Source organism: Oncorhynchus mykiss, chromosome 9 (assembly GCF_057628025.1).
Source record: "Oncorhynchus mykiss isolate SJ-2025 chromosome 9, ASM5762802v1, whole genome shotgun sequence".
Taxonomy (NCBI): Eukaryota; Metazoa; Chordata; class Actinopteri; order Salmoniformes; family Salmonidae; genus Oncorhynchus; species Oncorhynchus mykiss.
The window spans coordinates 73449899-73468770 of NC_143030.1; the positions used below are offsets into that span (position 1 = coordinate 73449899).

The window sequence follows — 18872 nt, forward strand, 5'->3', positions numbered from 1 at the left end:
TCAGAACAGCTCAACCAGTAACATATAAGTTCTATATAGAGCAGGGTAAACACTGTTCAGAACAGCTCAACCAGTAACATATAAGTTCTATATAGAGCAGGGTAAACGCTGTTCAGAACAGCTCAACCAGTAACATATAAGTTCTATATAGAGCAGGGTAAACACTGTTCAGAACAGCTCAACCAGTAACATATAAGTTCTATATAGAGCAGGGTAAACGCTGTTCAGAACAGCTCAACCAGTAACATATAAGTTCTATATAGAGCAGGGTAAACGCTGTTCAGAACAGCTCAACCAGTAACATATAAGTTCTATATAGAGCAGGGTAAACGCTGTTCAGAACAGCTCAACCAGTAACATATAAGTTCTATATAGAGCAGGGTAAACACTGTTCAGAACAGCTCAACCAGTAACATATAAGTTCTATATAGAGCAGGATAAACACTGTTCAGAACAGCTCAACCAGTAACATATAAGTTCTATATAGAGCAGGGTAAACGCTGTTCAGAACAGCTCAACCAGTAACATATAAGTTCTATATAGAGCAGGGTAAACGCTGTTCAGAACAGCTCAACCAGTAACATATAAGTTCTATATAGAGCAGGGTAAACACTGTTCAGAACAGCTCAACCAGTAACATATAAGTTCTATATAGAGCAGGGTAAACGCTGTTCAGAACAGCTCAACCAGTAACATATAAGTTCTATATAGAGCAGGGTAAACACTGTTCAGAACAGCTCAACCAGTAACATATAAGTTCTATATAGAGCAGGGTAAACGCTGTTCAGAACAGCTCAACCAGTAACATATAAGTTGTTGAAATCCAAAGGAATCCACAGTGAGCCAACGTTCCATGAACACCGAGCATCGTCACTGAACACTACAGAAAACAGCCAATACTGCCCTTTTTTAGGTGATTCATCTGTTTCCCTTCTTCTCCCTCTCTGCCCTTGTTTCTGTAGCCGTGGAGCAGTTTGGGGGGAAGGGCATCGGCCCGGGGAAGACGAGGAGAAGTCCACTACAGACCCTCTACAACGAAGACCAGGTGACTAGAATTAAAATGGCCCCATTCGATCATGTCTTGAGTGTGAGAACACTCGCGGTTATATACTATTTATGCGTTAGTGTTTCCAGATGTGTCACACACAGGAAATGTCATTTGACAGAGTATTGATCTTTGAGAGCCACTTTGACTAATTTAATTTGCTCTACACATGGTTGATTTCTCAAACAATATTGTTTTTGGGTCGCCTTTGGTCTCAACTGAATGACTGCTGCTTTACATGAAATGTTACATCACACTACATACAGTGCCTTGCGAAAGTATATGGCCCCCTTGAACTTTGCGACCTTTTGCCACATTTCAGGCTTCAAACATAAAGATATAAAACTGTATTTTTTTGTGAAGAATCAACAACAAGTGGGACACAATCATGAAGTGGAACGACATTTATTGGATATTTCAAACTTTTTTAACAAATCTATTTATTTTAATTTAATATTTTATTTAATAATTATTTAATAATAATACTTTGTAGCGCCACCTTTTGCTGCGATTACAGCTGTAAGTCGCTTGGGGTATGTCTCTATCAGTTTTGCACATCGAGAGACTGAAATTTTTTCCCATTCCTCCTTGCAAAACAGCTCGAGCTCAGTGAGGTTGGATGGAGAGCATTTGTGAACAGCAGTTTTCAGTTCTTTCCACAGATTCTCGATTGGATTCAGGTCTGGACTTTGACTTGGCCATTCTAACACCTGGATGTGTTTATTATTTCACCATTCCATTGTAGATTTTGCTTTATGTTTTGGATCATTGTCTTGTTGGAAGACAAATCTCCGTCCCAGTCTCAGGTCTTTTGCAGACTCCATCAGGTTTTCTTCCAGAATGGTCCTGTATTTGGCTCCATCCATCTTCCCATCAATTTTAACCATCTTCCCTGTCCCTGCTGAAGAAAAGCAGGCCCAAACCATAATGCTGCCACCACCATGTTTGACAGTGGGGATGGTGTGTTCAGTGTGATGAGCTGTGTTGCTTTTACGCCAAACATAACGTTTTGCATTGTTGCCAAAAAGTTCAATTTTGGTTTCATCTGACCAGAGCACCTTCTTCCACATGTTTGGTGTGTCTCCCAGGTGGCTTGTGGCAAACTTTAAATAACACTTTTTATGGATATCTTTAAGAAATGGCTTTCTTCTTGCCACTCTTCCATAAAGGCCAGATTTGTGCAATATACGACTGATTGTTGTCCTATGGACAGAGTCTCCCACCTCAGCTGTAGATCTCTGCAGTTCATCCAGAGTGATCATGGGCCTCTTGGCTGCATCTCTGATCAGTCTTCTCCTTGTATGAGCTGAAAGTTTAGAGGGACGGCCAGGTCTTGGTAGATTTGCAGTGGTCTGATACTCCTTCCATTTCAATATTATCTCTTGCACAGTGCTCCTTGGGATGTTTAAAGCTTGGGAAATCTTTTTGTATCCAAATCCGGCTTTAAACTTCTTCACAACAGTATCTCGGACCTGCCTGGTGTGTTCCTTGTTCTTCATGATGCTCTCTGCGCTTTTAACGGACCTCTGAGACTATCACAGTGCAGGTGCATTTATACGGAGACTTGATTACACACCGGTGGATTGTATTTATCATCATTAGTCATTTAGGTCAACATTGGATCATTCAGAGATCCTCACTGAACTTCTGGAGAGAGTTTGCTGCACTGAAAGTAAAGGGGCTGAATAATTTTGCACGCCCAATTTTTCAGTTTTTGATTTGTTAAAAAAGTTTGAAATATTCAATAAATGTCGTTCCACTTCATGATTGTGTCCCACTTGTTGTTGATTCTTCACAAAAAAATACAGTTTTATATCTTTATGTTTGAAGCCTGAAATGTGGCAAAAGGTCGCAAAGTTCAAGGGGGCCGAATACTTTCGCAAGGCACTGTACCTTTACCTTCCTCAGAGGTCAGAGGTCATGGCTTTATCATCACACTACGTACCTTTACCTTCCTCAGAGGTCATGGCTTTAGCATCACACTACGTACCTTTACCTTCCTGAGAGGTCAGAGGTCAGAGGTCATGGCTTTATCATCACACTACATACCTTTACCTTCCTCAGAGGTCATGGCTTTAGCATCACACTACATACCTTTACCTTCCTCAGAGGTCAGAGGTCATGGCTTTATCATCACACTACATACCTTTACCTTCCTCAGAGGTCATGGCTTTAGCATCACACTATGTACCTTTACCTTCCTGAGAGGTCAGAGGTCATGGCTTTATCATCACACTACATACCTTTACCTTCCTCAGAGGTCAGAGGACATGGCTTTAGCATCACACTACATACCTTTACCTTCCTCAGAGGTCAGAGGTCATGGATTTATCATCACACTAGATCCCTTTACCTTCCTCAGAGGTCATGGCTTTAGCATCACACTAGATCCCTTTACCTTCCTCAGAGGTCATGGCTTTAGCATCACACTAGATCCCTTTACCTTCCTCAGAGGTCAGAGGTCATGGCTTTATCATCACACTAGATCCCTTTACCTTCCTCAGAGGTCAGAGGTCATGGCTTTAGCATCACACTACGTACCTTTACCTTCCTCAGAGGTCATGGCTTTAGCATCACACTACGTACCTTTACCTTCCTGAGAGGTCAGAGGTCAGAGGTCATGGCTTTATCATCACACTACATACCTTTACCTTCCTCAGAGGTCAGAGGTCATGGCTTTAGCATCACACTAGATCCCTTTACCTTCCTCAGAGGTCATGGCTTTAGCATCACACTAAATCCCTTTACCTTCCTCAGAGGTCATGGCTTTAGCATCACACTAGATCCCTTTACCTTCCTCAGAGGTCAGAGGTCATGGCTTTATCATCACACTAGATCCCTTTACCTTCCTCAGAGGTCAGAGGTCATGGCTTTATCATCACACTACATACCTTTACCTTCCTCAGAGGTCAGAGGTCATGGCTTTAGCATCACACTACATACCTTTACCTTCCTCAGAGGTCATGGCTTTATCATCACACTAGATCCCTTTACCTTCCTCAGAGGTCATGGCTTTAGCATCACACTACGTACCTTTACCTTCCTCAGAGGTCATGGCTTTAGCCTCACACTACTTACCTTTACCTTCCTCAGAGGTCAGAGGTCATGGCTTTATCATCACACTAGATCCCTTTACCTTCCTCAGAGGTCAGAGGTCATGGCTTTATCATCACACTACATACCTTTACCTTCCTCAGAGGTCAGAGGTCATGGCTTTAGCATCACACTACATACCTTTACCTTCCTCAGAGGTCATGGCTTTATCATCACACTAGATCCCTTTACCTTCCTCAGAGGTCATGGCTTTAGCATCACACTAAATCCCTTTACCTTCCTCAGAGGTCATGGCTTTAGCATCACACTAGATCCCTTTACCTTCCTCAGAGGTCAGAGGTCATGGCTTTATCATCACACTAGATCCCTTTACCTTCCTCAGAGGTCAGAGGTCATGGCTTTATCATCACACTACATACCTTTACCTTCCTCAGAGGTCAGAGGTCATGGCTTTAGCATCACACTACATACCTTTACCTTCCTCAGAGGTCATGGCTTTATCATCACACTAGATCCCTTTACCTTCCTCAGAGGTCATGGCTTTAGCATCACACTACGTACCTTTACCTTCCTCAGAGGTCATGGCTTTAGCATCACACTACGTACCTTTACCTTCCTCAGAGGTCATGGCTTTAGCATCACACTACGTACCTTTACCTTCCTGAGAGGTCAGAGGTCATGGCTTTAGCATCACACTACATTCCTTTACCTTCCTCAGAGGTCAGAGGTCATGGCTTTAGCATCACACTACATACCTTTACCTTCCTCAGAGTCAGGTTCTTAGTGGTTACTATAAAAAATACTACCCCCTCTTCTGCAGAAAGACAAAGCTCTCTTTTCCAGCTCCAATATCTCAGGAATCCAGTGAATGCTGAGTGATCTCTCCCTTTGTCTGCATCGTGCGCTCTCTCTCTCTCTCTCTCTCTCTCTCTCTCTCTCTCTCTCTCTCTCTCTCTCTCCCTCTCTCTCTCTCTCTCTCTCTCTCTCTCCCTCTCTCTCTCTGTCTCTCTCTCCCTCTCTCTCTCTGTCTCTCTCTCCCTCTCTCTCTCTCCCTCTCTCTCTCTCTCTCTCTCCCTCCCTCTCTCTCTCTCTCTCTTTCTCTCTCCCTCTCTCTCTCTCTCTCTCCCTCTCCCTCTCTCTCCCTCTCTAACTCTCTCTCTCTGTCTCTGTCTCTCTCTCTCTGTCTCTCTCTCTCTCTCCCTCCCTCTCTCTCTCTCTCTCCATGTGTGTTGTCTGTGTAATCATGCTTTCTCAATGACACTGATGATAGTCGTTTGGTGCTGCTGATGTAGCTCGTCTTCTCAGTTTTGTTCTCCTCCTCTTTGACCCAGTCCTCCTGGCTCCGCCTCTCTTGATCCATTTTTTTCAGGCTCAACCAGAGCGGGTCAGAAACAAAGCACCATGTCCAATTAGAGGAAGTCAGAGGAAGGCCCTAAAAATGGTCAAAGACTCCAGCCACTCTAGTCATAGACTCTCTGCTACCGCACGGCAAGTTGTACCGGAGCCCCAAGTCTAGGTCCAAAAGGCTTCTTAACAGCTTCTACCCCCCAAGCCACAAGACTCCTGAACAGCTAATCAAATGGCTACCCAGACTATTTGCATTGCCCCACCCCCTTCTACACTGCTGCTACTCTCTGTTATTATCTATGCATAGTCACTTTAATAACTCTACCTACGTTGTACATATTACCTCAATGACCTGGACTAACCGGTGCCCCCACACATTGACTCTGTAGCGGTACCTCTGTAAACAGGCTCTCTATTGTTATTTTACTACTGCTCTGTAATTATGTGTTACTTTTATTTCCCTTAACCAACTGCATTGCTGGTTAAGGGCTTGTAAGTAAGCATTTAACTGTAAGATCCACCTACACCTGATGTATTCGGCACATGTGGCAAATAAAATTGGACTTGATTTGATTTGAATCCCTTTATTGCTTCCTCAATGTTCAGATCAAGCCGTGTCTTCATTAGAGTGTGAAACACTGTTTTGACTCTTGCAGCCTGTCTACTGGGAAACACAGTGGTTGGCCTTGATGTCAGACCAATTCCTGTTAATCTGACTCATCTGACAAGATAGATTCAAACCCTGACTGTTGGGCACAATTGTCTTAGTCAGAGGATGTGGCTAGACATTATCACTTGGAGAGATGAAAATGTTGTCACTTGGATAGATTGAATATTTCATCACTAATAAGTGTTTAATTGTAAATGTGAGTATTGTCTCCTTCTCTCTGTCTGTAGTTGGACATGTCTGCTGCGCAGGCGTCTCTGCGTGGTCGGCGGGAGCTGCTGGAGGAGGCGTGTCTCACCCACACCAGGAAGCGGCGGGTGTTGACCCCAGACGACCTCCGCCACCTCATAGTAGACGATAAGCACAGTCTGCTGTACTGCTACGTCCCCAAGGTGGCCTGCACAAACTGGAAACGGGTCCTCATGGTCATGACAGGGGACGGACGCTACCGCGAGCCCCTAGCCATCCCCGCCAATGAGGCCCACGTGGCAGGCAACCTGCGCACGCTGTCAGAGTACTCCACTGGCGAGATAAACCACCGCCTCCGCAGATACCTGAAGTTCCTCTTCGTTCGGGAGCCCTTCGAGAGGCTGGTGTCGGCCTACCGCAACAAGTTCACCCGCAGCTACAACACGGCCTTCCACAAGCGCTACGGCACCAAGATCATCCGCCGACACCGGCCCCACCCTGAGCCGGAGGCGTTGGAGCAGGGCAACGATGTCTCCTTCAAGGAGTTTGTGCAGTACCTGGTGGATCCCCGCACACAGAGAGAGGAGCCCTTCAACGAGCACTGGGAGCGGATCCACTCACTGTGCCACCCCTGCCTCATCCACTACGACGTGGTGGGGAAGTATGAGACTCTGGAGCAGGACTCCCGCTCTGTGCTGCGGCTGGCCAGCGCTGACGGGGAGGTCCACTTCCCCACCTCAGGCAAGAGCACCAGGACCAACGGGGACATGGCGGCTCAGTTCTTCCACAACATCAGTCCCTTCTACCAGAAGAAGCTGTACAACCTTTACCGCATGGACTTCCTGTTGTTCAACTACTCCAACCCAGAGTACTTGAAGTTTAGGTGAGGGCGGCTCTCTCCATGTCAACTACTCCAACCCAGAGTACTTGAAGTTTAGGTGAGGGCGGCTCTCTCCATGTCAACTACTCCAACCCAGAGTACTTGAAGTTTAGGTGAGGGCGGCTCTCTCCATGTCAACTACTCCAACCCAGAGTACTTGAAGTTTAGGTGAGGGCGGCTCTCTCCATGTCAACTACTCCAACCCAGAGTACTTGAAGTTTAGGTGAGGGCGGCTCTCTCCATGTCAACTACTCCAACCCAGAGTACTTGAAGTTTAGGTGAGGGCGGCTCTCTCCATGTCAACTACTCCAACCCAGAGTACTTGAAGTTTAGGTGAGGGCGGCTCTCTCCATGTCAACTACTCCAACCCAGAGTACTTGAAGTTTAGGTGAGGGCGGCTCTCTCCATGTCAACTACTCCAACCCAGAGTACTTGAAGTTTAGGTGAGGGCGGCTCTCTCCATGTCAACTACTCCAACCCAGAGTACTTGAAGTTTAGGTGAGGGCGGCTCTCTCCATGTCAACTACTCCAACCCAGAGTACTTGAAGTTTAGGTGAGGGCGGCTCTCTCCATGTCAACTACTCCAACCCAGAGTACTTGAAGTTTAGGTGAGGGCGGCTCTCTCCATGTCAACTACTCCAACCCAGAGTACTTGAAGTTTAGGTGAGGGCGGCTCTCTCCATGTCAACTGTGATTTAGTAATCAATCTGTTTTGGGTCTGGAATTTCTAATCAATCTGGCTGGGTGTGTAGTGGTGTTCAGATGTTATTGGTAAGTGCCTTACCAGTGCCTTCCCTGCATTGTTAGATGTATGACCTTTATTATCAAGGGTGACTCTGGGGGCACTGTTCATTCCTAGGACTCTTCATGTGGCCTATATAAGATAGAAGCAGGTTCTTCTTTTTGAGGGTTGTGAACCTTCCTCTTTATTTATACAATTGTAAGTATTTATTGTAATTATAGACTGAGTCATTGGACACTTGAGTGAATTGTGGGAGAACATTCCATTTATGCATTTCTCTCTGCTTGCACATACAGCGTGTTTTCTTGACTCTTGCACATCTTATGTAGCCAAAATGTTCCTCTGGGGACAAAGGGTGTTGTAGAACTTACATAAACCAACAAACAAAAGAAATCAGTCTACACATTCAAAATCATGAAAAGGCTGCCATTTACTCACAGAGTTATGAGGTTTGCAAAGACCCAATGTGAATACATTTTGAAAACTCATTTAAATGTAAATGAGTTGATAAATCTAACACGGTGGTAAGAAATAATTGCCTTGGTCTTGGTGGCCACCTGTTCGTTGATGTTATGCAAGCCACAGGTTGCTAGTAAAAATGTACTGATAAACAATGTATGCTGGGTATAGGAAGCCTGGCAGGCATGATGACTTCAGACAGGGAGTTGATGACAGAAATGCCACATGCTCTGTTTGGCAGAGTCACCTCTTTCTTTAGCTCACGGCAGACTGAGCAAACAGCACATAGCTGTGGTTTGGTCCAAGGCTGCCCTTCGTCAGAGAGTTCCTTGTTGAACTGTGGACAGCCACGTAGGGCTAACTATCTACACGGGCACTACAGGTTAAAACCAGGTAAGCCTTCTGGTAAAAGACAAATATTCTATTGAATTTACACCATGCTTACAAGTGCAATATTTGTCATGACTTGATATGAGCTGTATATGAAGACATTTAATATCACATGTTTATGCCTGTTGATGTTGTGCCTCAACAGTTTGCCCATAAAAATGGTCTATTTACCGTTTACTGCTACAACAACATTAATTTGCATCAATTGATGCTATAGGCCAGGGTTACCCAACTGGTGGCCTGTGAGCTGAATTTGGCCCGAGGGTGATTTTTATTTGGCTCCCCAAGTTTGAGCAAAAAATAATAATAGTTTAAACAACAACAAAAAAATGAAATAATTTGCAGGACACAAAGAAAGTGTAAAAACACGAGCAAATTAGCTCTAAGTGATTTTAATTGAGGAAATCTGTTTTCCTACGCCTAGTGGAGAGATATATGTGATCGTATGAAAATGAAAGCATGGTTTGAAATGATTTTGTTTTAGTCAAATAATATATACGTTTGGGCTTCTTCCAGTCTACAAATGATTTCTAATTATGTTCCGCCCCCCCCTGACCATCCGCTCAAAAATAGATCAGCCAATGGCTGAATCTAGTGGACGATCCCTGCCTATAGGCCACGTGTTGAGGTAGCGGTGGAGTGGAGGACATGTTCTTTGTGTTGGAAACAACCAAATATTTTACAACTTTCAAATTGTTGCCTTGAAATAGAAGTAGACTCTCGTCTGAATGAATTTGCTCCTAATGTTAACGAGCCATAGTCAAGTTGTGTACAGCCTGTTTCAGACAAACACCCATAGACTGTGAATAATGTCTGGAGAGAACAAAGGTGTCGACCAATAGAGTTGTCTCGGTTCATGAACTCCTCTCAGCTGGGAAGTGGCTGCTCTAGAACATCCACATACAACATTTCACCGTTGTGGACAAGTCGTCTGGAAGACCTGGTATTTAGCCTACAGAGAAGTGTGTATTTATTCTACCAGTACTACAGTCTGGTTAATTTTCTCTTACTTTTGTCTGATATGAGAGTACCCTTATGTTTATTTTGCAAATTGTATTTTATAGTAATAATATCCACCATTTAATATACATGATATTTTTTACACTAATTTCTCAACAACCAAGCACCCAGTAGACCGTGATGTCATCGTGTATTGTCATTACCGGTTATACTTCAAAACCGTCATAGAAGTTTCCTTTTTTTCATGTTTCCTTCCTGATTTGCCTAGTAAAATAAAGGTTAAATAAAGGTTACATTTTAAAAAATCCATTATGAATGACTGTTGTTCTGTGACAGAAATCTATTTTGCGGCTATAAAACTATTGTGAAGAAATTGAAGTTTTCTCCACTCCACAAAGCCCAATCTGCAGTGAGAACATTGAACACCCACTTTAAAATGCCCTCTATGTGCTCATCGTGTGATACCAACTTACTGGGAAATCATACCAATAAATGAGCTGGTACAGACCAGTGGTCAGATGTAAACCAATGGTACTGACTGAGTGGTGGACAAGGAGAGCTGAGAGAGAAAGATGACAGTTGATGTTGTCACATACCTGTTTAGCATTTGTTATTACAATAGGACTGACCAGAGCCACAGAAAACATTGATGCTTGTTGTACATTTATCAAGTATTCGATATCATGATTTGTAAATGTCTATGAACGGTTATTTAAATAATACAAGAGTTCAGCAATTGTGTAGAAAAAGGCATGTTTAGATGACCAATGAGCAGGCAGTGAGGACACCACAGTCGTAACATACAGAAGGCATGTTTAGATAACCAATGAGCAGGCAGTGAGGACACCACAGTCGTAACATACAGAAGGCATGTTTAGATAATCAATGAGCAGGCAGTGAGGACACCACAGTCGTAACATACAGAAGGCATGTTTAGATAACCAATGAGCAGGCAGTGAGGACACCACAGTCGTAACATACAGAAGGCATGTTTAGATAACCAATGAGCAGGCAGTGAGGACACCACAGTCGTAACATACAGAAGGCATGTTTAGATAACCAATGAGCAGGCAGTGAGGACACCACAGTCGTAACATACAGAAGGCATGTTTAGATAACCAATGAGCAGGCAGTGAGGACACCACAGTCGTAACATACAGAAGGCATGTTTAGATAACCAATGAGCAGGCAGTGAGGACACCACAGTCGTAACATACAGAAGGCATGTTTAGATAACCAATGAGCAGGCAGTGAGGACACCACAGTCGTAACATACAGAAGGCATGTTTAGATAACCAATGAGCAGGCAGTGAGGACACCACAGTCGTAACATACAGAAGGCATGTTTAGATAACCAATGAGCAGGCAGTGAGGACACCACAGTCGTAACATACAGAAGGCATGTTTAGATAACCAATGAGCAGGCAGTGAGGACACCACAGTCGTAACATACAGAAGGCATGTTTAGATAACCAATGAGCAGGCAGTGAGGACACCACAGTCGTAACATACAGAAGGCATGTTTAGATAACCAATGAGCAGGCAGTGAGGACACCACAGTCGTAACATACAGAAGGCATGTTTAGATAACCAATGAGCAGGCAGTGAGGACACCACAGTCGTAACATACAGAAGGCATGTTTAGATAACCAATGAGCAGGCAGTGAGGACACCACAGTCGTAACATACAGAAGGCATGTTTAGATAACCAATGAGCAGGCAGTGAGGACACCACAGTCGTAACATACAGAAGGCATGTTTAGATAACCAATGAGCAGGCAGTGAGGACACCACAGTCGTAACATACAGAAGGCATGTTTAGATAACCAATGAGCAGGCAGTGAGGACACCACAGTCGTAACATACAGAAGGCATGTTTAGATAACCAATGAGCAGGCAGTGAGGACACCACAGTCGTAACATACAGAAGGCATGTTTAGATAACCAATGAGCAGGCAGTGAGGACACCACAGTCGTAACATACAGAAGGCATGTTTAGATAACCAATGAGCAGGCAGTGAGGACACCACAGTCGTAACATACAGAAGGCATGTTTAGATAACCAATGAGCAGGCAGTGAGGACACCACAGTCGTAACATACAGAAGGCATGTTTAGATAACCAATGAGCAGGCAGTGAGGACACCACAGTCGTAACATACAGAAGGCATGTTTAGATAACCAATGAGCAGGCAGTGAGGACACCACAGTCGTAACATACAGAAGGCATGTTTAGATAACCAATGAGCAGGCAGTGAGGACACCACAGTCGTAACATACAGAAGGCATGTTTAGATAACCAATGAGCAGGCAGTGAGGACACCACAGTCGTAACATACAGAAGGCATGTTTAGATAACCAATGAGCAGGCAGTGAGGACACCACAGTCGTAACATACAGAAGGCATGTTTAGACAACCAATGAGCAGGCAGTGAGGACACCACAGTCGTAACATACAGAAGGCATGTTTAGATAACCAATGAGCAGGCAGTGAGGACACCACAGTCGTAACATACAGAAGGCATGTTTAGATAACCAATGAGCAGGCAGTGAGGACACCACAGTCGTAACATACAGAAGGCATGTTTAGATAACCAATGAGCAGGCAGTGAGGACACCACAGTCGTAACATACAGAAGGCATGTTTAGATAACCAATGAGCAGGCAGTGAGGACACCACAGTCGTAACATACAGAAGGCATGTTTAGATAACCAATGAGCAGGCAGTGAGGACACCACAGTCGTAACATACAGAAGGCATGTTTAGATAACCAATGAGCAGGCAGTGAGGACACCACAGTCGTAACATACAGAAGGCATGTTTAGATAACCAATGAGCAGGCAGTGAGGACACCACAGTCGTAACATACAGAAGGCATGTTTAGATAACCAATGAGCAGGCAGTGAGGACACCACAGTCGTAACATACAGAAGGCATGTTTAGATAACCAATGAGCAGGCAGTGAGGACACCACAGTCGTAACATACAGAAGGCATGTTTAGATAACCAATGAGCAGGCAGTGAGGACACCACAGTCGTAACATACAGAAGGCATGTTTAGATAACCAATGAGCAGGCAGTGAGGACACCACAGTCGTAACATACAGAAGGCATGTTTAGATAACCAATGAGCAGGCAGTGAGGACACCACAGTCGTAACATACAGAAGGCATGTTTAGATAACCAATGAGCAGGCAGTGAGGACACCACAGTCGTAACATACAGAAGGCATGTTTAGATAACCAATGAGCAGGCAGTGAGGACACCACAGTCGTAACATACAGAAGGCATGTTTAGATAATCAATGAGCAGGCAGTGAGGACACCACAGTCGTAACATACAGAAGGCATGTTTAGATAACCAATGAGCAGGCAGTGAGGACACCACAGTCGTAACATACAGAAGGCATGTTTAGATAACCAATGAGCAGGCAGTGAGGACACCACAGTCGTAACATACAGAAGGCATGTTTAGATAACCAATGAGCAGGCAGTGAGGACACCACAGTCGTAACATACAGAAGGCATGTTTAGATAACCAATGAGCAGGCAGTGAGGACACCACAGTCGTAACATACAGAAGGCATGTTTAGATAACCAATGAGCAGGCAGTGAGGACACCACAGTCGTAACATACAGAAGGCATGTTTAGATAACCAATGAGCAGGCAGTGAGGACACCACAGTCGTAACATACAGAAGGCATGTTTAGATAACCAATGAGCAGGCAGTGAGGACACCACAGTCGTAACATACAGAAGGCATGTTTAGATAACCAATGAGCAGGCAGTGAGGACACCACAGTCGTAACATACAGAAGGCATGTTTAGATAACCAATGAGCAGAACGGAAACATTGCTATGTCTGAAATACAGCTACCTTCTCTTCGTAACTTTTGCGTTCAAGATTGCTACTGAACATTAAGATGTGAAAAACATTAGTGCAGCTTATACTTCATCAGGCGTTTTGCAATAATATTGTTGCTCCTGTCCTGTCGTAAGATGTGGACGACTACACCTGAAATCTGATTTCAGAACAGTTCCAATGCTTTGCCCGTACCGCATTTCACATTACTGATGATATGTCAATGGTAACGCCATTCAAGATTCATTACGGTTTAAAATCTCCTTTAAAAGTACTTGAACTTAACACGGTGACCGAAAGCTGCTCTTTCAACAGTACTAATGAATACTGATGTCCTTCAAATATGTTCCACCATTGATACATTCGCAGGTCAAGCTCCCTTCCACGCCTTGGTGGTGACGTACACTACCGGTCAAACGGTTTACAACACCGACTCATTCCAGGGGTTTTCTTTATTTTTTTACTCTTTTCTACATTGTAGAATAATAGTGAAGACATCAACACTATGAAATAACGCATATGTAATCATGTAGTAACCAAAAAAGTGTATTTTATATTTGAGATTCTTCAAATAGCCACTCTTTGCCTTAATGACAGCTTTGCACACTCTTGACATTCTCTGATCCAGATTCATGAGGTGGTCACCTGAATGCATTTCAATTAACAGGTGTGCCTTGTTCATTTGGGGAATTGTTTTCCTTCTTAATGCGTTTGAGTCAATCAGTTGTGTTGTGACAAGGTATGGGTGGTATACAGAAGATGGCCCTATTTGGTAAAAGACCAAGTCCATATTATGGCAATAACAGCTTGAATAAGCAAAGAGAAATGACAGTCCATCATTACTTTAAGACATGAAGGTCAGTCAATCCAGTTAATTTCAAGAACTTTGAAAGTTTCTTTAAGTGTAGTCGCAAAAACAATCAAGCGCTATGATGAAACTGTCTCTCATGAGGACCGCCACAGGAATGGAAGACCCAGAGTTACCTCTGCTGCAGAGGATACATTCATACCAGACTCAGAAATTGCAGCCCAAATAAATGCGTCACAGAGTTCAAGTAACATACACATCTCAACATCAACTGTTCAGAGGAGACTGCGTGAATCAGGCCTTCATGGTCAAATTTCTGCAAAGAAACCACTACTAAAGGACACCAATAATAAGAAGAGACTTGCTTGAGCCAAGAAACACGAGCAATGGACATTAGACCAGTGGAAATTTGTCCTTTGGCCTGGAGTCCAAATTGGAGATTTTTTGTTCCAACTGTCGTGTCTTTGTGAGAAGCGGTGTGGGTGAACAGATGATCTCCACATGTGTATTTCCCACCATAAAACATGGAGGAGGAGGTGTTATGGTTGGGGGGGGGTGCTTTGCTGGTGACACTGTCTGTGATTTATTTAGAATTCAAAGCACACTTAACCAGCATGACTACCACATCATTCTGCAGCGATACGCCATCCCATCTGGTTTGGGCTTAGTGGGATTATCATTTGTTTTTCAACAGTACAATGACCAAACACACCTTCAGGCTGTTTAAGGGCTATTTGACCAAGAAGGAGAGTGATGGAGTGCTGCATTAGAGGACCTGGCCTCCACAATCTCCAACCTCAACCCAATTGAGATGGTTTGGGATGAGTTGGACCGCAGAGTGAAGGAAAAGCAGCCAACAAGTGCTCAGCATATGTGGGAACTCCATCAAGACTGTTGGAAAAGCATTCCAGGTGATGCCATGAGTGTGCAAAGCTGTCCTCGGGGCGGCAGGGTAGCCTAGTGGTTAGAGTGTTGGACTAGTAACTGGAAGGTTGCAAGTTCAAACCCCCGAGCTGACAAGGTACAAATCTGTTGTTCTGCCCCTGAACAGGCAGTTAACCCACTGTTAACCCACTAGGCCGTCATTGAAAATATGAATTTGTTCTTAACTGACTTGCCTAGTTAAATATAGGTAAAAATGCAAAGGGTGGCTATTTGAAGAATCTAAAATGTATTTTGATTTGTTTGAAGCTTTTTTGGTTACAAACATTATTTCATAGTTTTGATGTCTTCACTATTATTCTACAATGTAGAAAATAGTAAAAATAAAGAAAAACCCTTGAATGAGTCGGTGTTCTAAAACTTTTGCAGGAAGGTGCTTCTACTTTGGTCTTCAACAGAAGGTTCCAGTAATTACCTGTCAAGTATGTTTTAAAAAAGTCCTGTCTATGATGAGAGGGATATTGCCAAGCCCCACTATGCATCCTGCATCCAGAAATACTGTAAACAAGTTCACCAACATACAATGCAACCGTTCGTGATCAATAACCGTTCCCTAATTTCAGAAAAGTTCCATTTAGTGTGTTGACTGTGTCCCATCATCCATACCTTCTGAGGTTTTAAACATGAGACTTTTAAACAGCTGAGTGAGTGTGCATTCAGTGAGTCATACTGCCACGCCAAGTAGAGTAACTAACTCCGATCCCCTCCAGTGGTGAAGTCAGAGGAGAGGCAGGGCAGGGAGAGATATAGAACCATGGTCTGGAAATACACAGCACCGGGAGGTCTGTAGGAGACTGATAACCCCCTTCCAGTGTTTGTTTCCTTCAGTTTGTAGCCTACATTTATAACTGACTTTAGTGTTTGTTTCCTTCAGTTTGTAGCCTACATTTATAACTGTGACTTTAGTGTTTGTTTCCTTCAGTTTGTAGCCTACATTTATAACTGTGACTTTAGTGTTTGTTTCCTTCAGTTTGTAGCCTACATTTATAACTGTGACTTTAGTGTTTGTTTCCTTCAGTTTGTATCCTACATTTATAACTGTGACTTTAGTGTTTGTTTCCTTCAGTTTGTAGCCTACATTTATAACTGTGACTTTAGTGTTTGTTTCCTTCAGTTTGTAGCCTACATTTATAACTGACTTTAGTGTTTGTTTCCTTCAGTTTGTATCCTACATTTATAACTGTGACTTTAGTGTTTGTTTCCTTCAGTTTGTATCCTACATTTATAACTGTGACTTTAGTGTTTGTTTCCTTCAGTTTGTAGCCTACATTTATAACTGTGACTTTAGTGTTTGTTTCCTTCAGTTTGTAGCCTACATTTATAACTGTGACTTTAGTGTTTGTTTCCTTCAGTTTGTATCCTACATTTATAACTGTGACTTTAGTGTTTGTTTCCTTCAGTTTGTAGCCTACATTTTGCATCATTCCATTCCGTTTACCTTTCTTTCCTTTGTCAAATAGGTGTAGTTGTTCCTGAGGGTCGCTAGCATTAGGCTAGGATCATTATGGAACTCAGACCACACATAGCAGTTTAAATCTTTTGGCCTGGCACACGGTTCACAACAACTGGACCATTGTCATACAGTTCCATGATTAGGGTAGATTTATAAGATGATTGTTCAACCCCTATTTTATACCTTACAATATTTCGTGCATTGAACTTGAACAAGGCAATTTTCAGGATGAATCAAATCACAGTATTTTTGATTAATCAATGTATTTTGTGCATAAAGGCTCTCCAACCCAGTTTGTTATGATTCATACATACTTTCCTAACCCAAAAACGTGCCCAAATAATCTACAAGATCAGAATATTTTTAAATCTACCAGTTGGTGCTGAAACTGAGACGAATATCCGTATATTTAGATGGATTTCTTTCTGTTCTCAACATGTATTATATGGAGTCTGCCCACAAAAATCTAATTAAAGGTGCACCAAATTTAAAGGGATGGCTTTAAGATAAATGTACTGAAAACCCTGTTGAATGCAAACACCACAAGAAAATATGTTGGTCAGCAAGTGGGAGGGTTTTCAGCGGTTGAATTACATTTATTCAGTGCGCGCAAGGAAACCACGCCTGCAAAGGCCGTTACACACCTGCATAAGGGAAGTCTGAATACCAACTACTGAGAAGTGCGTAAAAGGAAGGCATGAGTAGGAAAGACTTACATTTCCTAAGTCATATTCGGGCCATTATTGACTTCTCATTCAGATCGGCTGTGTGATTGGTTGATTGATTGTGATGTCCCTCCAGGCATCCTTCTCTATGTGGCTGATCTGATAGTCCATCTGATGTGGAGGAGGAGTCTGGACCCATACAACTTCTCCATACCCTACCTGACAGCCGTGGGAGACCGGCTTCCTGTCTCTGGTCTTCCACTCTGTCTCACTCATGGAGGGGCTGGGACTCTGAGTGGAAAGTCACAGTTATAAATGTAGGCTACAAAATGAAGGAAACAAACACTAAAGTCACAGTTATAAATGTAGGATACAAACTGAAGGAAACTAACACTGAAGTCATAGTTATAAATGTAGGATACAAACTGAAGGAAACTAACACTGAAGTCATAGTTATAAATGTAGGCTACAAACTGAAGGAAACTAACACTGAAGTCATAGTTATAAATGTAGGATACAAACTGAAGGAAACAAACACTAAAGTCACAGTTATAAATGTAGGATACAAACTGAAGGAAACAAACACTAAAGTCACAGTTATAAATGTAGGCTACAAACTGAAGGAAACAAACACTAAAGTCACAGTTATAAATGTAGGATACAAACTGAAGGAAACAAACACTAAAGTCACAGTTATAAATGTAGGATACAAACTGAAGGAAACAAACACTAAAGTCACAGTTATAAATGTAGGATACAAACTGAAGGAAACTAACACTACATGACAGTTTTATGAATGTACGTGGGTTTTACTGACGGTGGTTCCTGATAGTGGCTAATATTTAACATGATTCAAATAAAACGGAGAAAAGCCTGGGTCTCCAAATTTCATCCATGCGAATAGAAGGACATATCATAAAAATTCAGAGTAATGGCACAGCTATTTATAGCCCGTGTCACTGTGACTTTAGTGTTTGTTTCCTTCCGTTTGTAGCCCACGTCACTGTGACTTTAGTGTTTGTTTCCTTCCGTTTGTAGCCCACGTCACTGTGGAAGAGGGGCCACAATGCAGCACTTCCATATGACTTTTCTTCCACATGACTGGTTTCACTTTAGTCTCCAGGGATCATAAGGAAAAGTCATCGAAAATAATTGCAATGTGTATTTACAATCCCCTTCTCCAAATGGAATGACTCATTTACCTAACTCTTATCGATTTATAATTAAAGTGTATGGAAATTCTATCAGAAAAAAAGAAACATGGATCCGGTAGGTTCTCTCGACATTCATGGTTTCCTTGCGAGTAAAAGTGGTGGATTGATGAGGGAATTAAATCAAGGTCAGAATATCTCTAGACACACTTCCACCACACCTTCATTTATTCAATCTCCACCCCAAACGAATAGCTG

At 43.0% G+C, this 18872-nt stretch overlaps 1 protein-coding gene across 1 annotated transcript in view; it reads left to right on the top strand.

The window, feature by feature from the left end:
• The window catches only part of LOC110532746 (carbohydrate sulfotransferase 11), a 24326-nt gene extending 14288 nt beyond the window's left edge, over window positions 1-10038 (top strand). Inside the window, exons 2-3 of the mRNA XM_021616867.3 lie at window positions 963-1045; window positions 6344-10038. Coding sequence (XP_021472542.2) covers window positions 963-1045; window positions 6344-7189 — 929 coding nt within the window. The 3' untranslated portion in view covers window positions 7190-10038. The remainder of the gene's footprint in view (window positions 1-962; window positions 1046-6343) is intronic.
• The last annotated feature ends 8834 nt before the right edge of the window (window positions 10039-18872 follow it).